At 41.8% G+C, this 25166-nt stretch overlaps 1 protein-coding gene across 1 annotated transcript; it reads left to right on the forward strand.

Moving 5' to 3' along the window:
* Positions 1 to 1990: 1990 nt before the first annotated feature.
* On the forward strand, positions 1991 to 24958 carry nars1 (asparaginyl-tRNA synthetase 1). Its single transcript, XM_042326431.1, has 16 exons — positions 1991 to 2155; positions 3372 to 3454; positions 3583 to 3648; positions 3763 to 3855; positions 4098 to 4187; positions 4315 to 4393; positions 10792 to 10862; positions 11045 to 11131; positions 11386 to 11607; positions 13665 to 13864; positions 14224 to 14359; positions 18495 to 18608; positions 19005 to 19136; positions 22412 to 22505; positions 22812 to 22855; positions 24222 to 24958. The coding sequence occupies exons 1-16, from the start codon at positions 2122 to 2124 to the stop codon at positions 24351 to 24353; spliced, it is 1677 nt and encodes a 558-aa protein (XP_042182365.1). The 5' UTR covers positions 1991 to 2121; the 3' UTR covers positions 24354 to 24958.
* The last annotated feature ends 208 nt before the right edge of the window (positions 24959 to 25166 follow it).

The raw sequence follows: 25166 nt of genomic DNA on the forward strand, positions 1-25166 counted from the left end.
AGCTCCTCCAATCTCCACTGTGGAGCTTTGCAGCTCCTTCAGGGTTATCTTTGATCTCTTTATTGCCTCTCTGATTAATGCCCTCCTTGCCTGGTCTGTGAGTTTTGGTGGGCGGCCCTCTCTTGGCAGGTTTGTGGTGGTGCCATATTCTTTCCAATTTATAATAATGGATTTAATGGTGCTCCGTGGGATGTTCAATGTTACGGATATTTTTTTATAACCCAACCCTGATCTGTTCTTCTCCACAACTTTGTCTCTGAACTGTTTGGAGAGCTCTTTGGTCGTCATGGTGCCGCTTGCTTGGCAGAATCTTGGGCCTTTCAGAACAGGTGTGTATATATATTTACTGAGATCATGTGACACTTAGATTGCACACAGGTGGACTTTATTTAACTAATTATGTGACTTCTGAAGGTAATTGGTTGCACCAGATATTATTTAGGGGCTTCATAGCAAAGGGGGTGAATACATCTGTACACACCATTTTTCTGTTTTTAATTAATTAATTTTAAAATTTTGAAACAAGTTATTTTTTTCATTTATAATTTCTATGCACTCACCATTTTTTTTTTAAACAACCTTTTTTCATTTCACTTCAACAATTTGGACTATTTTGTTCCATTACATGAAATCCAAATAAAACATATATACAAATTATTTATTATTATTATTATGCAACAAAATAGGAAAAATGACAAGGGGGATGAATACTTGTGCAAGGCATCGTATATACGGTCTCACAATTGACAGTGCATGTCAGAGCAAAAACCAAGCTATGAGGTCGAAAGAATTGTCTTGGAGCTCGGAGACAGGATTGAGCCGAGGTACAGACCTGGGAGAGGGTACCAAAAAATGTCTGCAGCATTGATGAAACTCCCCAAATACAGGTGTGCCAAGCTTGCAGCGTCATACCCAAGAAGACTTGAGGCTGTAATCGCTGCCAAAGTTGATCAAACAAAGTACTGAGTAAAGGGTCTGAATACTTATGGAAATGTGGTATTTCCATTTTTTTGGTACACATTTTCTAAAATATCTTAAACCTGTTTCTGCTTTGTCATTTAGGGGTATAGTGTGTAAATCTTATGAGTGGGTGGGAATTTTTTTAATCAATTTTATAATAAGGCTGTAACGTAACAAAATGTGGAAAAAGTCAAGGGGTCTGAATTCTTTCTGAATGCACTGTACATAAAGAGTGTACAAATCATTAGGAACACCTTCCTAATATTGAGTTGCACCCCTTTTGCCCTCAGAACAGCCTCAATTCATTGGGTTATGAACTCTACAATGTGTCAGAAGCAGTCCACAGGGATGCTGACCCATGTAGACTCCAATGCTTCCCACAAATTGTGTCAAATTGGCTGGATGTCCTTTGGGTGGTGGACCATTCTTGATACACGGGAAACTGTTGAGCGTGAAACACCCAGCAGCGTTGTAGTTCTTGACACAAACCGGTGTGCCTGGTACCTACTACCATACCCAGTTCAAAGACACAAAACAATTTTGACCTGCCCATTCTCCCTCCGAATTGCAAACATACAAAACATTTATTCAGATGTACCCATCAGTAGCTCCGAGAACAACCCTTACAAAAAAAATATTGCAGGCCGAGTGTTGTATAACTGCATTTCAGCAATTACTGCATCTAAAATACAACAGTGGACAGCAGTTTTGAAACTTGCAATCTTTTTTTTTCGTACGGGAAGTGTACCAAAGAACATTTTTAATTTAATGTATGGACATTAATGGGTTCAAATGGATTTTGCAACAATATATGCATGATGTAATGGATTGAATTAAATATGCATGAATCATATATAGCCTCATCATCTCTTAGCTCCATATACATCTGTCCAACATCTCTATGGTCCAACACACCAGATATGGTCCTTTCATCATGTCAGGGCGTGACTACAATGACTGTCAGGAACTGTGAACCAATCCGCGTTCAATTTACTGCACACTGTAACCAATCAACGTTCCCGACCTTTTCGGAAGTTGTATGCGCAGATAATCATACGAGCGCTCACAAACCAACGGGAGAAGCGAAGGCCGGTTTATTTCAGTATTATTATTACCTAGCTAGTAATTCATAAAAATATACAGATTTTATACAATTTCTACATGGATATGGCGGAGAAGGTAACGAAAACTGCAGGTAAACTCATTGGGTAACGTTATGTAGCTAGCTACTATACAATGCTGAAATCATGTGTCAAGTGTTTCATCAGACCGGTGTGGCTAGTTAGCTTGCATACTTCTTAAAATTATTTTATTTAACCTTTATTTAACTAGGTTAAGTCGGTTAAGAACCAATTCTTATTTTACAATGACGGCCTAACCCCCGGACAAACCCTCCCCTATCCCGGACGACGCTGGGCCAAGTGTGCGCCGCCCTATGCGACTCCCAATCATGGCCGGTTGTGATACAGCCCGGGAATCGAATCAGGGTCTGTAGTGACGCCTCTAGCACTGAGATGCAGAGCCTTAGACCGTTGCGCCACCGGGTACCCACCGGTAGCACAACCGTATCTTGACTGTCTAGCTAGCTAAAACAAGCTAGTTAAACACCGTACGCGTTTGTTTGAGTGCCCTTTTCACTTCTGTCTGTACCTAGCTGAGGTTCTCAACTCCACAATATGTAAATACAGTGCATTCGGAAACTATTCAGACGCCTTGACTTTTCCCACATGTTGTTACGTTACCGCCTTATTCTAAAGTTGATTAAATATATCCCCCCCCCCTTATCAATATGTACACAATACCGCATAATAACAAAGCGAAAATAGGGTTTTAGAAGTTTAAGTACATCTCTGGAGAGACCAGAATATAGCTGTGCAGGGCTGCTCCCCATCCAACAGAGCTTGAGAGGATCTGCAGGGAAGAATGGGAGGAACTCCCCAAATACAGGTGCCAAAGGTGCTTCAATAAAGTACTGAGTAAAGGGTCTGAATACTTATGTAAATCTGATATTTCAGTTTTTTAAATATTTTAATAAATGTGCAAACATTTAAAAAAAAACAACATTTTTTTCCTTGTCAATATGGGGTATTGTGATGTCATTATGGGGTACTGTGATGTCATTATGGGGTATTGTGATGTCATTATGGGGTATTGTGTGTTGATTGAGGAGGGAAAACAATTGAATCCATTTTAGAATAGGGCTGTAAACGTAACAAAATGTGGAAAAGGTCCAGGGGTCTGAATACTTTGCCTGTAGCTCCAACCTTTGAGTGGGTGAAATAGGCTGCGTAGTGTGGGATGTCAAATATGGGATTTAGCGTCGTGACTGATAATGGATCATGTCAAGCTAGGTTTAGAGGAAATGACAGGCATGCATGATCAAGTATTACAGTGCTTTCACTTTTTTCCAGATGAACTGTATGTGTCTGACAAAGAGGGAAATGACCAGGATGGCGATGGAACAGAACAGAAGCCTTTCAAGACCGCATTGAGGGTAAGAGGAATCAGTGTTGTCTCTTTTGTTTCTGAATTATTTACACCATTCAACAGAATTGATATGTCTATGATCCCTTGAATAAAATCACAGTTAAGTGCTGTAACAACAGCTATGTGATTTCACAGGCATTGACATTTGCTGGAAAAGAACCATTCCCAACCATCTATGTGGACTCTCAGAAGGAAGGAGAGGTATATAGTTACAACAAGCAATCCCCCCCAAAAAACACAAAAAAAGTCAAAACACAAACCCAGCAAAATGTGAAGATATTTTCCTTACTGATTTTGTTTCTCCTATTCATCTAGCGTTGGGCAGTGATCTCCAAGACACAGAGGAAAAATGTGAAAAAGTTATTTGCTAGAGAGCAGATGAAGAGCGACTCCAAAGACAAAAAGGAGGTACGTTGGGGAGGCGGAAATAGGGAAGTGTGGCACCCTATCCCCCATATAATGCGCTACCTCTGGTCAAAAGTAGTGCACTAGGTAGGGAATAGGGTGCACAATGTAGGGAATAGGATGCACCATTATAATTATACACACTACTGTCTTCAGCCATAAACCTTATACTCACTGCTCACAGGTAGCAGTAGTGTATGTAAGCGGCAATTTATGTACATTATTTTTTCAACTTTGATTTGAAGGCAGAGGATTTTGAGAGACGAGAGAAGAATCTGGACGGAGCTAAGAAAGTCACCATTGAGAATGACTCCAGCCTTCCAGAGCCCAAAACGGTCAGATCCACTATATTCTCTTTCGTCAGCATCCTGTCAGAAACTCCTCATCTTTGGAAATAAAGAGTATAATTTTTGTCTTCTGTTATGTTTAAATATTGAAATTGAATCAACACTTTCCCAAAAGGTTAAAATCTATCAGCTGGAGCCTCTCCGGGGGGAGAGGGTGAAGGTGTTTGGTTGGGTGCACCGAATGAGAAAACAAGGTGAGGATTGTAGAAAGACAAAGTCCACTATGAAGGAAGATAGAGGTCGTTTTAGCGCTAGCTTAGCGCAAAGACTGGAAGTCTCTGGGTACAGCTAGCTACCCACCAAAAATGTGTTCCGTGACCCAGAAAACAGAACTGAAACATTTCTGCAACACTGTGTAAATAATGTTATGAACATGAATACTGTGTGATTCAAAACTTGTAAAAGTTGCACTTAATTAAAAAAAGAAAACTTAGATTAAAGATTATGATATTTAGCATCGAAATCACAGTGCATCTTGGGTAATCTCCATAGCAACCTTGCTTACTTTTGTTGCACACTGGTCAGAACCAGTTGTGAGTTCGGTGTTCGTCTCAAGCAATACAAGTTACCTTCACTGATGAGTTTTAACAGTTTAATTAAAAAAAAAAAAATGAATGAATTAACATTTTTTAAACATTCTTTAAGAGTTTTATACAGTGGTTTTCTCAGTTAATATAACACATTCTGGCAGCTGCATTTCAGTGGAGGCTCCTCAGAGGAGGAAGGGGAGGACTTATCATTTTGTAAAAAAACAACATTTTTATATTAAAATTACTATACTAAAAATTATCCTTTTTATACTAAATATTTTCACATCACCAAATAATGGATTAAAACACACTGTTTTTCAATTTAAGTTCCCAGTAGTCTCATCAGCACTTTGTAGGGTAGCACCATGGTGTAGCCGGAGGACAGCTAGCTTCCTCTGTGTACATTGACTTAAATACAAAACCTAGGAGGTTCATGGTTCTCACTTCCTTCCATAGACTTACGCAGTAACTATGACAACTTCCGGAGGACCACCTCCAACCTATCGGAGCTCTTGCAGCATTAACTGACATGTTGTCCACCCAATCAAAGGATCAGAGAATGAATGTAGTACTGAAAGCATAAGCTACAGCTAGCACTGCAGTGCATAAAATGTGGTGAGTAGTTTTTTTTTTCCCTACCCCTTTTCATTGAGTGATATCCAATTGGTAGTTAGTCTTGTCCTAACTTGTACGGACTCGGGAGAGGCGAAGGTCGAGAGCCATGGGTTCTCCGAAAACACGACCCTGCCAAGCCACACTACTTCTTGACACACTGCTTGCTTAACCTGGAAGCCAACCGCACCAATGTGTCGGAGGAAACACCATACAACTGGTGTCTGAAGTCAGCGTGCATGCGCCCGGCCCGCCACAAGGAGTCGCTAGAGCGCAATGGGACAAGAATATCCCGGCCGGCCAGACCCTGGGCCAATTGTTCGCTGCCTCATGGGTCTCCCGGTTGCGGCCGGCTGCAACACAGCCCGGGATCGGGCTAGTGATGCCTCTAGCACTGCGATGCAGTGCCTTAGACCGCTTGGCCACTCGGGAGGTCACGTGGAATTTGACTCGTGGCGGTAATACGGTCACAGCAACAGCTCTAACGTTGACACGATCAGTCCAATCAAAGCTACTGTAGATCTACTGTGAATTTACATAATTTTATCTGTGTCCAATGACCTTTGAGCCTTCTTGGATGGGCACTTCTAATGTAACTATGGCAGCACCCAAGGGGCGTGATTTTTTTTTTAGCTCTCCCCATAGATTTTGCGGTGACGTAGTGTCCCCTTGAGTGACAGAACACTGAGCCAATCACGGCGCAACTAGAGAACATTACAACCTCCTACGCTCTGTATGTTTCCCTGGCTTCCCCACCACCACAGAAAGCACTGAGTTAGGATGAAACACCTGCATTTTTAAGCTCAAGAAAGGAACCTTGTTTGTATGCGGCTTTTTTTTAAACTGAATTATAAAAAGGTTATTATTATTTTATTAACGAAAGCATAAAGATGCCAAAATTAGTTACATTGTTTTAGTCTGAACGTGCAGACTGGCACTAAGAACAGCGGGAACGTTCCCCAAGTCAGCTCCATTATTAGTGCAATGCCCCTTAAAGTGTTGCTCTGTGCTGCCCAGTGTGGTGGGGGTCCCCTCCCCTCCTCCTTCCTTCCCCATGGGCTAGGTCCGTCTTCTGTGTGCGGCTCAGCGGCCCATCCCGTGCCTCGTGCCTTGAATCTCATGCGCTTTCAGTGGATACAGCTGGAGAACTGCAAGGCAATCACATTGTGTGCCACTCGGGAGCCATGACCAATATGACCAATATATATTGTCCTGCTAATAACAGGGTTGATAATATATCCGTGAGAATATCCAAGGGGCTTTTAAATCATTCTAAATTAATAATAATAATCGCTTTGTTCAAAAAAAACAACTATTTTGGAGATGATTTTGTTTTTAATAACGTAAAATGAGCAAGGAAAAGGCCCTTCTTGAACATTGTTACTAATTTGTATTTAAAGCCAGTTTGTTATTTTGAATTATTTATTTCTGTTTTTAGAGGGAGAGAAACCAAGCACCTATAGTCATCTCATGAGTCTCCCAGTCCAGGCCGGCACAGATATTGAACCAGCATCTGTAGCAACACAGCTTGCACTACTATGCAGTGTCTTAGACCGTTGCACCACTCAGGCGCTGTACAACGTGACCGGTCGGGAGTGGTCTACACTACTACAGGAAGAGCAAAACAATCCTAACAAAATAAAATAATAAAAACCTTAGTGTAACAACAGGTTTAGTAAGTGATACTGAAGTCGTGCACAATTATCAGTTTCTATTTAGGTTTATGTCGCCCGTTCATTGTCCGTCAGAGACACAGTAGGACCCAAGAGCACTGATTTTGCTTCAACTCCCCCTTGCGCTGGTCTGGAGCAATGAAGTGGTGACGCAGGGTACCGTACTAAACCACAAATTACCTGTAAGTCCCGCATCATAATCGCAAAACTTTTAGTGGAGCAACCACTGTATAGAATGAACTGGTATTACGACTCCTTGACGATCCTCAAGCTATAACGTTAGTTGTTCTCCGGACCCTGGCAATCTGTGTGAAATGTTAACTAGTTAGTAGTTAACTAGTTAGCTAGTTATCTATGAACTAATGTTTTCCCTTTGTGATTAATTTTCTAAATGATAGAATTAAGTGAAAATGAGGCGTTGCTTGTTAAACAAGTGGATTCAGGGTTTAGAGCCGGGCCTGGTTTAAGCTGGATGCCACTATAGAGGTGAATGGAACACCACACACTTTCCCTCTTTCTCACTTCTTCAATACAGTGGATAAAAGGGGTATGCCAGGTGTTACTCTCTGCCTGAAAGAGATCAATTTTGCCAACAAAGGGTATCATGCTCTGCTGGCACATTGTAGAACAGATGTCCACAGGCAGAAAGTATACAGTGTAATAACCTGCAGTGTAGCCCAAAGATATTGCTTTTGTTGTGTTGAACTTAACATACTGTAACACTTGTGTGTGAATTAGGGGGAATTATTACATTTTTTACTCTGTGAATGTTATTTTTTTGCACACATGTAGCCTTGTGCACTTAATCGATGTCTACTATAGTGGCCACTATAATAGAATACTTGTTTGTTTCATTCTATTTCTACTTTGAGATGTTTTTTTCCCCCCAAGTGCAATATTATAAAGGCTGTCATGGTAACAAGCGTTCTATTATGAAGGCTGCCGTGGTAACAAGCGTTCTATTATGAAGGCTGCCGCGGTAACATGCGTTCTATTATGAAGGCTGCCGCGGTAACAAGCGTTCTATTATAAAGGCTGCCGCGGTAACAAGCTTTCTATTACAAAGGCTGCCGCGGTAACAAGCTTTCTATTACAAAGGCTGCCGCGGTAACAAGCGTTCTATTATAAAGGCTGCCGCGGTAACAAGCGTTCTATTATAAAGGCTGCCGCGGTAACAAGCGTTCTATTATAAAGGCTGCCGCGGTAACAAGCGTTCTATTATAAAGGCTGCCGCGGTAACAAGCGTTCTATTATAAAGGCTGCCGCGGTAACAAGCGTTCTATTATAAAGGCTGCCGCGGTAACAAGCGTTCTATTATGAAGGCTGCCGCGGTAACAAGCGTTCTATTATGAAGGCTGCCGCGGTAACAAGCGTTCTATTATGAAGGCTGCCGCGGTAACAAGCGTTCTATTATGAAGGCTGCCGCGGTAACAAGCGTTCTATTATGAAGGCTGTCGCGGTAACAAGCGTTCTATTATGAAGGCTGCCGCGGTAACAAGCGTTCTATTATGAAGGCTGCCGCGGTAACAAGCGTTCTATTATGAAGGCTGCCGCGGTAACAAGCGTTCTATTATGAAGGCTGTCGCGGTAACAAGCGTTCTATTATGAAGGCTGCCGCGGTAACAAGCGTTCTATTATGAAGGCTGCCGCGGTAACAAGCGTTCTATTATGAAGGCTGCCGCGGTAACAAGCGTTCTATTATGAAGGCTGTCGCGGTAACAAGGCTTCTATTATGAAGGCTCTATTATGAAGGCTGTCGCGGTAACAAGCGTTCTATTATGAAGGCTGCCGCGGTAACAAGCGTTCTATTATGAAGGCTGTCGCGGTAACAAGCGTTCTATTATGAAGGCTGTCGCGGCTAACTGCAATATTAGTGTATTTAAAAAAAAATCTGGGCAACAAAGAACATTGGTTTGCTCTCTTTAAAATGTTTTTCTACGAGTTTGGTTCACATCAACCACTTTTTATTTTACACACAGAGACTGATTATGTAGATCATACTCTTTGTTGTTTAATTAGTACACAGTTAAAACCTGCATTTCAAGAAGGGATCCAGACTAAAATTCACTAGAAATTAACAGCTGATTTAAACAAATATATATATATATGTATATCCTCCTAGCACGGATTATTTTGCATGTTTCAGTGCAGAAAGGTGCAGATGTAACTTTTCCACCTTTCAAACCAAGATGTTTTCCCGGCAACTTTAGCATCCGGACAAATTTTCCACCCTTTTTTTGTTATATCTGAAAGGTGTTGCCGGTATCGAAGCCTACAACTTTTATTTCCACGAACCAACCTGGTCATGGTTGCAGGAAAGTTCTGCCTGCGGCTTATTATGAAATGAACTGTAATGCTGAGGCGTTATTGACACCCACTACGCTCTTAAGCTCTTGGTGGTTCTAGACGGCGGCCGTTACTAGTATCTAGTAATGGCAGTTGTACACTTTTTGGCAGTTGTATAGTTCTGTAGTTCTATTTGGGGCGACAGGGTAGCCTAGTGGTTAGAGTGGTGAACTAGTAACTGGAAGGTTGCAAGTTCAAACCCCTGAGCTGACAAGGTACAAATCTGGCATTCTGCCCCTGAACAGGCAGTTAACCCACTGGTTTTAGGCCGTCATTGAAAATAAGAATTTGTTCTTAACTGACTTGCCTAGTTAAATAAAGACCAAATAAAAATCACTGATCAGAAACATTTAGCATGCTACAATGTAGCCTAAATGCTACATGCTGTAATGTAGCCTAAATGCTACATGCTGTAATGTAGCCTAAATGCTACATGCTGTAATGTAGCCTAAATGCTACATGCTGTAATGTAGCCTAAATGCTACATGCTACAATGTAGCCTAAATGCTACATGCTGTAATGTAGCCTAAATGCTACATGCTGTAATGTAGCCTAAATGCTACATGCTGTAATGTAGCCTAAATGCTACATGCTGTAATGTAGCCTAAATGCTACATGCTGTAATGTAGCCTAAATGCTACATGCTGTAATGTAGCCTAAATGCTACATGCTACAATGTAGCCTAAATGCTACATGCTGTAATGTAGCCTAAATCAAGTGTAGGTCTATTATTTTACTCGATCGTGTGGCGATCTAAAACGAAGCAGAGTGAGGGTAGGAACCTGGATCAAAAAAGCATGGGCTTGGGCTCTGTTTCAAAATATCACTTTTATATGATTGGGAAAAATATTATTGGTATTTTTCTTATATTCTTACTATAAAATGTGTGTTGACTGTGATCTGGGTATCCTACTTACTGTACGTGTGTCTCGTTAGTTGTTTTGTTCAACACATACCTGTCGTTTTATCATATTTTAATTAACGTGCAACTTTGAACAGGTTTTGAACCACACGGTATTCATATTCATAACATTCTGTATGTGATGATTCAACTTTGAAGTTTTGTTTCCTGGGTCACGGATCATTTTTGTTGGTGGGTGACCCTGACGTCTAACCAACACCATCTAGGGTTCCCATTTCCTTTGTATGATGCACTACAGACCATTTTATATTTTTGGCCATATTATATTTTAGGCCGTTTTATATTTTATATTTTATTTTTTTTTGTAATATTTTTTTAGGTGGTGGATCAGCTGAAATAGTGCAGATAGATTGTAGCTTCCATCAATCTAATTGTTTGCATCACTTCCAATTCCCCATATATGTATATATATATAATATATATATATATTTTTTTTGTAAATATATTTTTGAATTCTTTGCATGAATGAATGAGAGAGGCTCATAGCGTGTTTGCTATTCTCTTGCTAGGAAAGAACCTGCTGTTCATTGTGCTGAGAGATGGAACTGGTTTCTTGCAGTGTGTTCTCAACGATAAATTGGTATTTAATTTTTTTTTTAACAAAATAAAATTGCTCTCTTTTTAAAACACTTGTTACCAAAACTCTTAAAACTTCTGTTGAAAAAAATTATAATAATTACGACAAAATTAATGATATACATTTTTTTTATGGTCCCACTTTTTCATTTGTAATATCCTTTTGGCCCTTTGTCACCTTTATAGTGTCAGTGCTACAATGCCTTGGTGCTGTCCACTGAAAGCACAGTGGCTCTGTATGGGACAGTGCAAGAAGTACCTAAAGGAAAACAGGTAAACATTCCTCAAATTAAAATCCATTATTGTTTCAAGTTTAGCATATATATATATATATATATATGTCAAGTTTCCCAGACCCAGATTAAGCCTAACCTTTGACATGTTCAATGAAAACTCTCCAATCGTTTTTTTGTTGTTGTCCATGACTAGGCTTAAACTGTGTCCCGGGTCCCAACTAGTATTACATTTGAATGAATTATAATAACGGTATTATGACAGGCCTGTCTTCTCTTCTCCTCCTCCACGAGGCCCCTGGAGGTCATGAGCTGACCTGTGACTTCTGGGAGCTGATGGGTCTGGCGCCGGCTGGAGGAGCTGACAACCTGCTGAATGAGGAGTCTGATGTTGACGTTCAGCTCAACAACAGACACATGATGATCCGTGGGGAGAACGTGTCCAAGATCCTCCGGGTCCGTTCCACTGTCACACAGTGCTTCAGGGATCACTTCTTCAACCGCGGATACCATGAGGTACAGTCAAAACTAGTACCCATCCACACAGACACATCAGGATGGATATTCTATTTAACATGTGGGTACATCACAATCTTTCCATGTTTCTGATCTCTTTTTATAGTATAAATATATACTGTAATGTCCATCACCTGCTGTCGTAGGGTTCCTATTGCTATTGTTGATGTTAAAGATTAGGTCTGAATTGTGAATAATTCTATGTTGTCATCCTTGTGCATGTTTACACATCTTTGTGACTTATTTAAAACGTCTTAAGGATCTCTACAGATCGGTGTCCCACCCTCGGGTTGAGCTAACGTGCGCTAATGTGATTAGCATGACGTTGTAAGTAACAAGAACATTTCCCAGGACGTAGACATATCTGATATTGGCAAAAAGCTTAAAATCTTGTTAATCTAACTGCACTCTCCAATTTACAGTAGCTATTACAATGAAAACATACCATGATATTGTTTGAGAAGATCATCACAATTATCTACTTGAAAATGTATATATCGACCAATTAGGCAGACTTGATACAACATGTTGAACAGAAATACAATGGTTCATTGGATCAGTCTAAAACTTTGAACATACTGCTGCCATCTAGTGGCCAAAACCTATATTGAGCCTTGAGTCCTAAGTCAGATAATGGCCTTTCTCTTGCATTTCAAAGATGATGGTACAAAAAATTACGAAAAGAAAAAAACATGTATGTTTTATCTTCTACCAGATCTATTGTGTTATATTCTCCTACATTAATTTCACATTCTCACAAACTTCAAAGTGTTTCCTTTCAAATGGTACCAAGAATATGCATATCCTTGCTTCAGGTCCTGAGCTAGAGGGAAGTTACATTTGGGAATGTCATTTTAGGCGAAATTTAAAAAATAAAAAAAAGGGTCCGATCCTTAAGAGGTTTTTATATATCTATTTATAAATTAAGAGGTTTAAATCCCTTTGCTCTTTGGGGAGGATAGGTCATCCACAAATGTACACTACCGTTCAAAAGTTTGGAGTCACTTATACATTTCCTTGTTTTTGAAAGAAAAGCAAATTTTTTTGGTCCATTAAAATAACATCAAATTGATCAGAAATACAATGTAGACATTGTTAATGTTGTAAATGACTATTGTAGCTGGAAACGGCAGATTTTTTAATGGAATATCTACATAGGCGTACAGAGGCCCATTATCAGCAACCATCACTCCTGTGTTCCAATGGCACATTGTGTTAGCTAATCCAAGTTTATCATTTTAAAAGGCTAATTGATCATTAGAAAACCTGTTTGCAATTATGTTAACACAACTGAAAACTGTTGTTCTGATTAAAGAAGCAATAAAACTGTCCTTCTTTAGACTAGTTGAGTATCTGGAGCATCAGCATTTGTGGGTTCAATTACAGGCTCAAAATGGCTCGAATCAAAGACCTTTCTTCTGAACCTCATCAGTCTATTCTTGTTCTGAGAAATGAAGGCTATTCCATGTGAGAAATTGCCAAGAAACTGAAGATCTCGTACAACGCTGTGTACTACTCCCTTCACAGAACAGCGCAAACTGTCTATAACCAGAATAGAAAGAGGAGTGGGAGGCCCCGGTGCACAACTGAGCAAGAGGACAAGTACATTAGAGTGTCTAGTTTGAGAAACAGATGCCTCAAGTGCTCAACTGGCAGCTTCATTAAATAGTACCCGCAAAACACCAGTCACAATGTCAACAGTGAAGAAGAGACTCCGGGATGCTGGCCTTCCAGAAGAAAGGTCTTTGTTTCTGGCCATTGGAACACAGGAGTGATGGTTGCTGATAATGAGCCTGTGTAGATATTTCATTTTTTTTTTAGATCATCAGTTTCCAGCTACAATAGTCATTTACAACATTAATAATGTCTACACTGCATTTCAGATCATTTTGATGTTATTTTAATGGACCAAAAAATGTGCTTTTCTTTAAAAAAAAATACATTTAAAAGGACATTTCTAGGTGACCCCAAACTTTTAAATGGTAGTGTGTATGTATAGAATGATCTCTTTGTAATGCTATTCTAAAGCTATGTTTTTTGTGTTCGTTTTCCCACAGATCACCCCACCCACCCTGGTGCAGACCCAGGTGGAGGGAGGTTCCACCCTGTTCAACCTGAACTACTTTGGGGAGGAGGCGTTCCTGACCCAGTCCTCTCAGCTCTACCTGGAGACCTGCATCCCTGCTCTGGGAGACACCTTCTGTATCGCTCAGTCCTACCGCGCAGAGCAGTCCCGCACCCGTAGGCACCTGTCTGAGTGAGTAGTATTACTGGAAAGGATGGGAGCTATTCATTAAGGCACCCAATGTGCACTATAGCATGGAGGGAATACCTTAACGTGTACAATAAGAAACATTCACTTTTTTTGTTTTTCGATGCATTTAAAAAAAATGCTTTGCACAATATTATTTCATATATTATATATATTATTTAAAAATAATATATAATAATAATATATATTATAATAATAATATATCATTTTATCTACAGTATTCTTTTATTTATTTGAGGTATTCTAATGATAAATAACTTTTAGTCTACAGTATATTCTCAGGAAATCCTTGAGTTCTGTTTGTTTACCATAGTACGACCCTATGTTCCTCCCTCCCTCTGTAGGTACACTCACATAGAGGCAGAGTGCCCCTTCATAACCTATGAGGACCTACTGAGCAGGCTGGAGGATCTGGTGTGTGATGTGGTGGACAGAGTCCTGAAGTCTCCTGCTGCTTCTCTACTCTACCAAGTCAACCCTGTACGTCTGATGTTTTATAAGGAGCTCTTTGCAGCTATTCTCATTCACTCTCTCTCTCTCTCTCTCTCTCTGTCTCTCTCTCTCTCTCTCTCTCTGTCTCTCTCTCGGTCTCTCTCGCTCTCGCTGTCTCTCTCTCTGTCTCTCTCTGTCTCTCTCTGTCTCTCTCTGTGTCTCTCTCTGTCTCTCTCTCTGTCTCTCTCTCTCTGTCTCTCTCTCTCTGTCTCTCTCTCTCTCTCTCTCTCTGTCTCTCTCTCTCTCTCTGTCTCTCTCTCTCTCTCTCTGTCTCTCTCTCTGTCTCTGTCTCTCTCTCTCTCTCTCTGTCTCTCTCTCTCTCTCTCTCTGTCTCTCTCTCTCTCTCTGTCTCTCTCTCTCTCTCTCTCTCTCTCTGTCTCTCTCTCTCTGTCTCTCTCTCTCTCTGTCTCTCTCTCTCTCTCTCTCTGTCTCTGTCTCTGTCTCTGTCTGGGTGTTTCTCTCTCTGTCTCTCTGTCTCTCTCTCCTCTCTCTCTCTCTCTCTCTCTCTCTCTGTCTCTGTCTGTCTCCCTCTCTCCTCTCTCTCCTCTCTCTCCTCTCTCTCTCTGTCTCTCTCTCTCTCTCTCTCTCTGTCTCTCTCTCTGTCTCTCTCTCTGTCTCTCTCTCTGTCTCTCTCTCTCTCTGTCTCTCTCTCTCTCTCTCTCTCTGTCTCTGTCTCTCTCTCGGTCTCTCTTGCTGTCTCTCTAATATGGTCATACATTGGGCAGGAGGTTAGGAAGTGCAGCTCAGTTTCCACCTCATTTTGTGGGCAGTGAGCACATAGCCTGTCTTCTCTTGAGAGCCATGTCTGCCTACGGCGGCCTTTCTCAATAGCAAGGCTATGCTCACTGAGTCTGTACATAGTCAAGGCTTTCCTTAATTTTGGGTCAGTCACAGTGGTCAGGTATTCTGCCGCTGTGTACTCTCTGTGTAGGGCCAAATAGCATTCTAGTTTGCTCTGTTTTTTTGTTAATTCTTTCCAATGTGTTAAGTAGTTATCTTTTTGTTTTCTCATGATTTGGTTGGGTCTAATTGTGCTGCTGTCCTGGGGCTCTGTAGTGTGTGTTTGTGTTTGTGAACAGAGCCCCAGGACCAGCTTGCTTAGGGGACTCTTCTCCAGGTTCATCTCTCTGTAGGTGATGGCTTTGTTATGGAAGGTTTGTGAATCGCTTCCTTTTAGGTGGTTATAGAATTTAACGGCTCTTTTCTGGATTTTGATAATTAGTGGGTATCGGCCTAATTCTGCTCTGCATGCATTATTTGGTGTTCTACGTTGTACACGGAGGATATTTTTGCAGAATTCTGCGTGCAGAGTCTCAATTTGGTGTTTGTCCCATTTTGTGAAGTCTTGGTTGGTGAGCGGACCCCAGACCTCACAACCATAAAGGGCAATGGGCTCTATGACTGATTCAAGTATTTTTAGCCAAATCCTAATTGGTATGTTGAAATTTATGTTTCTTTTGATGGCATAGAATGCCCTTCTTGCCTTGTCTCTCAGATCGTTCACAGCTTTGTGGAAGTTACCTGTGGCGCTGATGTTTAGGCCAAGGTATGTATAGTTTTTTGTGTGCTCTAGGGCAACAGTGTCTAGATGGAATTTGTATTTGTGGTCCTGGTGACTGGACCTTTTTTGGAACACCATTATTTTGGTCTTACTGAGATTTACTGTCAGGGCCCAGGTCTGACAGAATCTGTGCATAAGATCTAGGTGCTGCTGTAGGCCCTCCTTGGTTGGTGACAGAAGCACCAGATCATCAGCAAACAGCAGACATTTGACTTCGGATTCTAGCAGGGGGAGGCCGGGTGCTGCAGACTCTTCTAGTGCCCGCGCCAATTCGTTGATATATATGTTGAAGAGGGTGGGGCTTAAGCTGCATCCCTGTCTAACCCCACGACCCTGTGTGAAGAAATGTGTGTGTTTTTTGCCAATTTTAACCGCACACTTGTTGTTTGTGTACATGGATTTTATAATGTTGTATGTTTTACCCCCAACACCACTTTCCATCAGTTTGTATAGCAGACCCTCATGCCAGATTGAGTCGAAGGCTTTTTTGAAATCAACAAAGCATGAGAAGACTTTGCCTTTGTTTTGGTTTGTTTGGTTGTTAATTAGGGTGTGCAGGGTGAATACATGGTCTGTTGTACGGTAATTTGGTAAAAAGCCAATTTGACATTTGCTCAGTACATTGTTTTCATTGAGGAAATGTACGAGTCTGCTGTTAATAATAATGCAGAGGATTTTCCCAAGGTTACTGTTGACACATATTCCACGGTAGTTATTGGGGTCAAATTTGTCTCCACTTTTGTGGATTGGGGTGATCAGTCCTTGGTTCCAAATATTGGGGAAGATGCCAGAGCTAAGTATGATGTTAAAGAGTTTTAGTATAGCCAATTGGAATTTGTTGTCTGTATATTTGATCATTTCATTGAGGATACCATCAACACCACAGGCCTTTTTGGGTTGGAGGGTTTTTATTTTGTCCTGTAACTCATTCAATGTAATTGGAGAATCCAGTGGGTTCTGGTAGTCTTTTAATAGTTGATTCTAAGATCTGTATTTGATCATGTATATGTTTTTGCTCTTTATTCTTTGTTATAGAGCCAAAAAGATTGGAGAAGTGGTTTACCCATACATCTCCATTTTGGATAGATAATTCTTCGTGTTGTTGTTTGTTTAGTGTTTTCCAATTTTCCCAGAAGTGGTTAGAGTCTATGGATTCTTCAATTACATTGAGCTGATTTCTGACGTGCTGTTCCTTCTTTTTCCGTAGTGTATTTCTGTATTGTTTTAGTGATTCACCATAGTGAAGGCGTAGACTCAGGTTTTCCGGGTCTCTATGTTTTTGGTTGGACAGGTTTCTCAATTTCTTTCTTAGATTTTTGCATTCTTCATCAAACCATTTGTCATTATTGTTAATTTTCTTCGGTTTTCTATTTGAGATTTTTAGATTTGATAGGGAAGCTGAGAGGTCAAATATACTGTTAAGATTTTCTACTGCCAAGTTTACACCTTCACTATTACAGTGGAACGTTTTACCCAGGAAATTGTCTAAAAGGGATTGAATTTGTTGTTGCCTAATTGTTTTTTGGTAGGTTTCCAAACTGCATTCCTTCCATCTATAGCATTTCTTAATGTTACTCAGTTCCTTTGGCTTTGATGCCTCATGATTGAGTATTGCTCTGTTTAAGTAGACTGTGATTTTGCTGTGGTCTGATAGGGGTGTCAGTGGGCTGACTGTGAACGCTCTGAGAGACTCTGGGTTGAGGTCAGTGATAAAGTAGTCTACAGTACTACTGCCAAGAGATGAGCTATAGGTGTACCTACCATAGGAGTCCCCTCGAAGCCTACCGTTGACTATGTACATACCCAGCGTGCGACAGAGCTGCAGGAGTTGTGACCCGTTTTTGTTGGTTATGTTGTCATAGTTGTGCCTAGGGGGGCATATGTGGGAGGGAATGCTGTCACCTCCAGGCAGGTGTTTGTCCCCCTGTGTGCTGAGGGTGTCAGGTTCTTGTCCGGTTCTGGCATTTAGGTCGCCACAGACTAGACTCTCTGTCTCTCTCTCTCTGTCTCTCTCTCTCTGTCTCTCTGTCTCTCTCTCTCTCGCTGTCTCTCTCTCTCTGTCTCTCTCTCGCTGTCTCTCTCTCTCTCGCTGTCTCTCTCTCTCTCTCGCTGTCTCTCTCTCTCTGTCTCTCTCTCTCTCTCTCTCTCTCTCTCTCTCTCTCTCTCTCTCTCTCTCTGTCTCTCTCTCTCTCTCTGTCTCCTCTCTCTCTCTCTCTCTCTCTCTCTCTCTCTCTGTCTGTCTGTCTGTCTGTCTGTCTGTCTGTCTGTCTGTCTGTCTGTCTGTCTGTCTGTCTGTCTGTCTGTCTGTCTGTCTGTCTCTCTCTCTCTGTCTCTCTGTCTCTCTCTCTCGGTCTCTCTCTCCTCTCCTCCCCCCCCGTGGTCTTTATCACTGAGGTAGATGTATTCTTAAAGATTTCATCTCATAATTATGTTTTTTCTATTTGAGATTCAAACTTCCCTTTTGACGTCATTCAAAACGCCTCCCTCAAATCCTTAGTGCGGTGGTGAAAATCTGAACCCGATTTTATGTGGTCTGTCCTTTACCTCTTTTGTCGACCCCAGGACTTCAAGCCCCCCAAGAGGCCCTTCAAGAGGATCAACTACTCTGATGCCATCATCTGGCTGAAGGAGCATGACATCAAAAAGGATGATGGGACCTACTATGAGTTCGGAGAGGTACATTTGGACTATGAATAAATTACATTTGACAAATGGTTTAAGGTCGGCATGAACCACAGTCAATTATAATCACTCCATCTAATCACTATCTCACTCCAGAATTAATCTTTGGCTAGCATGAACCCGTGGTTGTGTTTTTTTTTAGGACATTTAGTGCTGGTTTCCTGGGCACAGATTGTGTCTAGTCCTGGATTACTGCTACTTTAATATGGTTCTTTGTCTAGCACTAGGTTTAATCTGTGTTGAGGAAACTGGCACAGATACACAAAATGTCCGCTAAATGTTTACCCACTCATCAATGTATTGTTCAGTGGACCTTCTCTTCGTCCAGCTCCTGTTATTATTGTGACGTTATTGTGACGTTATAAAACCACTCTCCCTCCTTGGTTTCAGGACATCCCAGAGGCCCCAGAGAGGCTGATGACTGATGCCATCGGTGAGACCATCCTGCTGTGCCGCTTCCCGACTGAGATCAAGTCCTTCTACATGCAGCGCTGTCCTGAGGACCGACGCCTCACTGAGTCGGTGAGTCCCCGACCAGCAGAGAGCGTACGTCACCGAAAACCATGACCCAGACCTGGAAAACAAACAGCATCTTCATCTACCGTACATCAGAGCTTACCTCACCCAAACCATCACCCTTTTTTTCCAGGGCCTGTATTCAAAAATGTTACAGAGTTCTGATCTAGAATCAGTTTTGCATTTTAGATCCATAGGTAACCACCCCGTCTCCCCTCCCTTCCATTTTAGATCCATAGGTAACCATAGGTAACCGCCCCGTCTCCCCTCCCTTCCATTTTAGATCCATAGGTAACCATAGGTAACCTCCCCGTCTCCCCTCCCTTCCATTTTAGATCCATAGGTAACCATAGGTAACCATAGGTAACCATAGGTAACCGCCCGTCTCCCCCCTCCCTTCCATTTTAGATCCATAGGTAACCATAGGTAACCACCCCGTCTCCCCTCCCTTCCATTTTAGATCCATAGGTAACCATAGGTAACCGCCCCGTCTCCCCTCCCTTCCATTTTAGATCCATAGGTAACCATAGGTAACCACCCCGTCTCCCCTCCCTTCCATTTTAGATCCATAGGTAACCATAGGTAACCGCCCCGTCTCCCCTGGATCCCTTTCCACCAGAGCTGATCTGAATCACATTCTGGGTTTCCTTCTTCCTCTACTTCACACGTTTTTTTGTAGTCACCCTCCTTTCAGTTTTACAGGTGACACGTCCATCTGCAGACCAACTATTTGATCTCAGTCAATTTCATCTTCTTTGAGTCACTCACATAGAGGCCCAATGTCTGCGGCCCCGGAGATGAGCCTTCCAAACTCGGTCCCCAAACTAGAGCGGCGTTTGTCATCCTGAAAATTTGGGTCTTCTCACTAAAACTTATGTAGCATCCAATGGTTTGGTCTACAAACTATTATGATCCCCCCACCCCTACGAAAGATGACTCTCTTAAACACGATGGTGTACTCCGTTTGGCTCTATGACCCCTCACAAGCCTCGTAAGACTTGTCTGAAGGTAGCCGGGTACCAGTTTTAAGATGAGGGGAAGTATACAGGGAAGTATTCAGATTCCTTGACTTTTTTTCCCAAATGTTGTTATATTACAGCCTTATTCTAAAATGGATAAAAACATTTTTTGTTCATCAGTCTACACACACAGTACCCCATAATGACAAAACACAAACAGTTATTTTTTTTAATGTACATTTTATACAAAATTCTAAACAGAAATACCTTTATTCATGTAAGTATTCAGACCCTTTTCGTTTTGAGACTGGAAATTGAGCTCTGGACATCAGGACTGCGATTACTCACCACGGACTGGCAGAATCCTTTTTTCCCGACGCCAATGATATACTGCTTTCTCGGGAAACAGGCCCAGATCCCCGTGATTTTGCGTGAAGAGGAGGTGAAGAAAAATGGGGGCCGGAGGGCGGGCTGCCTTCCGAGAATTCGTAAGCGATCAAATAAACGCCCACTTCCATCCATTGTGCTAGCAAACGTGCAATCTTTTGGACAATAAAATAGAAGACCTACGCGGAAGATTAAACTACCAACGAGACATTCAAAACTGTAATATCTTATGCTTCACAGAGTCGTGGCTGAACGACGACATTATCAACATACAGCTGGCTGGTTATACGATGGACCGACAGGATAGAACAAATTACAGGCCTCTCTCATCTTTTTTAGTGGGAGAACTTGCACAATTGGTGGCTGACTAAATACTTTTTTTGCCCCACTGTAGGACAGACACTTCAGGACTTCCTTTTTAGACTCGAGGGTTATAGCTATGTTTTAGTTTCAATCAAATGAGGAAAAATCTCATCATTCCACATTATCCTAAAATCAAAAACAAATGAGCAGGTGTTTGTCCTACAGTAACGTTATACTATGCTATTACTGTATATTCTTGTAATGAATAAGATCATATGGACAGACATCAGCACTGCGTCTCTGAAAGACGTTTTTGGCCCTAAAAAAACTACACCTGAATACCTCTGTATTATAGGATTAATATGATCCTCTCCAGTGAAATAACTGTTATTGTCTCAGCTGCGCCTCTCTCCAGTGAAATAACTTAGTGTTGTCCCCACTGCTACTCCTCTCTCCAGTGAAATAACTGTTATTGTTGTCCCCACTGCTGCTCCTCCCTCCAGTGAAATAACTGTTATTGTCTCAGCTGCGCCTCTCTCCAGTGAAATAACTGTTATTGTCTCAGCTGCTACTCTCTCCAGTGAAATAACTGTTATTGTCTCAGCTGCTACTCTCTCCAGTAAAATAACTGTTATTGTTGTCCCCACTGCTACTCCTCTCTCCAGTGAAATAACTGTTATTGTTGTCCCTGCTCCTCTCTCCAGTGAAATAACTGTTATTGTTGTCCCCACTGCTACTCCTCTCTCCAGTGAAATAACTGTTATTGTTGTCCCCACTGCTACTCCTCTCTCCAGTGAAATAACTGTTATTGTTGTCCCTACTCCTCCCTTCAGTGAAATAACTGTTATTGTTGTCCCTACTGCTGCTCCTCCTTCCAGTGAAATAACTGTTATTGTTGTCCCTACTCCTCCCTTCAGTGAAATAACTGTTATTGTTGTCCCTACTCCTCCCTCCAGTGAAATAACTGTTATTGTCTCAGATACTCCTCCCTCCAGTGAAATAACTGTTATTGTCTCAGCTGCTCCTCTCTCCAGTGAAATAACTGTTGTTGTCCCCACTGCTACTCCTCTCTCCAGTGAAATAACTGTTATTGTCTCAGATACTCCTCCCTCCAGTGAAATAACTGTTATTGTCTCAGCTGCGCCTCTCTCCAGTGAAATAACTGTTATTGTCTCAGCTGCGCCTCTCTCCAGTGAAATAACTGTTATTGTCTCAGCTACTCCTCCCTCCAGTGAAATAACTGTTATTGTCTCAGCTGCGCCTCTCTCCAGTGAAATAACTGTTGTTGTCCCCACTGCTACGCCTCCCTCCAGTGAAATAACTGTTATTGTTGTCCCTACTGCTGCTCCTCCTTCCAGTGAAATAACTGTTATTGTTGTCCCTACTCCTCCCTTCAGTGAAATAACTGTTATTGTTGTCCCTACTCCTCCCTTCAGTGAAATAACTGTTATTGTCTCAGATACTCCTCCCTCCAGTGAAATAACTGTTCTTGTCTCAGCTGCTCCTCTCTCCAGTGAAATAACTGTTATTGTCTCAGCTGCTCCTCTCTCCAGTGAAATAACTGTTATTGTTGTCCCTGCTCCCCTCTCCAGTGAAATAACTTATTGTTGTCCCCACTGCTGTTCTCCTCAGGTGGATGTGCTGATGCCTAACGTTGGAGAGATAGTTGGAGGGTCTATGAGGATCTGGGATGCTGAGGAACTGCTGGAGGGATACAAGAGGGAGGGTCATCAGACCCTCTCCCAGTGAAATAACTGGTACACTGACCAGGTTCTACCCCACTGCTGGTACTCCCTCCAGTGAAATAACTGTTATTGTCTCAGCTGACCAGGTCCAGTGAAATAACTGTTATTGTCTCAGCTGCTCCTCTCTCCAGTGAAATAACTGTTATTGTTGTCCCTGCTACCTGACCAGTGAAATAACTTATTGTTGTCCCCACTGCTGTTCTCCTCAGGTGGATGTGCTGATGCCTAACGTTGACCAGATAGTTGGTGGGTCTATGAGGATCTGGGATGCTGAGGAACTGCTGGAGGGATACATCTACAACTGACCAGGTACTACTGGTACACTGACCAGGTACGTACATCTACAACTGACCAGGTACGTACATCTACAACTGACCAGGTACGTACATCTACAACTGACCAGGTACGTACATCTACAACTGACCAGGTACGTACATCTACAACTGACCAGGTACGTACATCTACAACTGACCAGGTACGTATATCTACAACTGACCAGGTACGTACATCTACAACTGACCAGGTACGTACATCTACAACTGACCAGGTACGTACATCTACAAGTCACACCTCATTCAAGGGTTTTCTTTATTTTTTATTATTTTCTACATTGTAGAATAAACAAATCAATATTTGTTTTGCACACTCTTGGCATTCTCTCAACCAGCTTCATGAGGTAGTCACCTGGAATGCATTTCAATTAACAACTTTAAGTGCAGTCGCAAAAACCATCAAGCGCTATGATAAAACTGGCTCTCATGAGGACCTCCACAGGAAAGGAAGACCCAGAGTTACCTCTGTTGCAGAGGATACGTTCATTAGAGTTACCAGCCTCAGAAATTGCAGCCCAAATAATTGCTTCATAGATTTCAAGTAACAGACACATCTTAATATCAACTGTTCAGAGGAGACTGCGTGAATCAGTCCTTCATGGCCGAATTGCTGCAAAGAAACCACTACTAAAGGACAAAAATAATACTAAGAAGAGACTTGCTTGGGCCAAGAAACACGAGCAATGGACATTAGACCGGTGGAAATCTGTCCTTTGGACCAAATTTGAGATTTTTGGTTCCAACCACTGTGTCTTTGTGAGACGCAGAGTAGGTGAATGGATGATCTCCACACATGTGGTTCCCACCGTGAAGCATGGAGGAGGAGGTGTGATGGTGTGGGGGTGCTTTACTGGTGACACTGTCTGTGATTTATTTAGAATTCAAGGCACACTTAACCAGGCATGGCTACCACAGCATTCTGCAGCCATACGCCATTCCATCTGGTTTGAGCTTAGGAAATAATACAATATGAGACGTGCTTCACAAATCTGATTTTTGGCACGGCTTAGAATGCCTCTCGGAATGCCTCTCGGAATGCCTCTCGGAATGCCTCTCGGAATGCCTCACGGAATGCCTCTCGGAATGCCTCTCGGAATGCCTCTCGGAATGCCTCACGGAATGCCTCTCGGAATGCCTCTCGGAATGCCTCATCGACGCTGTCAGTTTCATAATGTCATATATATATATATATAATCATTGTATTGGACCTATCCACTAATTTTTCTGTTGCCCCTGATCACATCCCCTCATTGTAATGGACCTATCCACTCGTTTTTCTGTTGTCCCTAATCACATCCCCTCACACACAAGCTGTTGAATAGTCTGTGATGGTATAGTTACTAACGTTAACGTTGTGTGTTCCAGAGGAAGTATGGTACCTGTCCCCACGGTGGCTACGGGCTCGGCCTGGAGAGGTTCCTAACCTGGCTGCTGAACAGACACCACATCAGAGACGTGTGCCTCTACCCTCGCTTTATCCAGCGCTGTCGACCCTAAACTAAACAACTACCCTGGCCCCCTCTGTCTGCAGCTAGATGGCACTGCAACAGACCCAAGGGTACGTCCCAAATGGCAACTTTTATATATAGTGCACTTCTTTTGATCAGGGTTCATATGAATCTGGTAAAAAAAAGAAAAAAAAGTAGTGCACTACTTGGGGTGCCATTTGGGACGAAGCCCCATTATCCTATTAAACTGCAGGAAACCAGCTTACAACGCTTGAGAACCAAGACGAGATCACTTAATTAATCAAATCACATTTTTTATTTTGTCACATACAAATGTTTAGGTAGATGTTATTACGGGTGTATCGAAATCCTTGTGTTTCTAACCTCATAACAACGCAGTAGTATCTATTAATATATATATATAGTATCTATTAATATATATATATATAGTATCTATTAATTCACAACCTAAAAGAATGGAATTAAGAAATGTATCAATTAGGATGAGGATTATTTCAGGATACGAGACACAAATCTGCCAATTTTAAGGGTTTGAAATGTTATGGTGTTTTGTTGTTGTTGACAACCTGCAATTCATGCTGTCCAGCAAATCCAATATGTCTGCCAATAAATGTCTACTGTATGTGCTACTAAGATGATGTTTTTCTGTGGGGAGTTCATCATTCCTGGGTCCCAATTGATACTCTATAACCTAATATAGTAGGCCCATGACTATAGTGATGAGGATGTGCGACAAAGTCAGTCAATCAACATTTAGGTCATGTTTGCTCCCGAGTGGCGCCTCGGTCTAAGGCACTATATCTCAATGTCACTACAGACACCCTGGTTTGAATCCAGGCTG

The sequence above is a fragment of the Oncorhynchus tshawytscha genome, linkage group LG09 (genome assembly GCF_018296145.1).
Source record: "Oncorhynchus tshawytscha isolate Ot180627B linkage group LG09, Otsh_v2.0, whole genome shotgun sequence".
NCBI classification, from domain to species: domain Eukaryota; kingdom Metazoa; phylum Chordata; class Actinopteri; order Salmoniformes; family Salmonidae; genus Oncorhynchus; species Oncorhynchus tshawytscha.

Excerpts from the sequence above, each read along its gene's own strand:
- nars1 (XM_042326431.1), top strand. The coding sequence starts at position 2,122 with ATGGATATGGCGGAGAAGGTAACGAAAACTGCAG. Across the intron at positions 3,856-4,097 it reads ACTCCAAAGACAAAAAGGAG|GCAGAGGATTTTGAGAGACG; the intron begins GTACGTTGGGGA and ends TTTGATTTGAAG. Across the intron at positions 11,608-13,664 it reads TCAACCGCGGATACCATGAG|ATCACCCCACCCACCCTGGT; the intron begins GTACAGTCAAAA and ends GTTTTCCCACAG.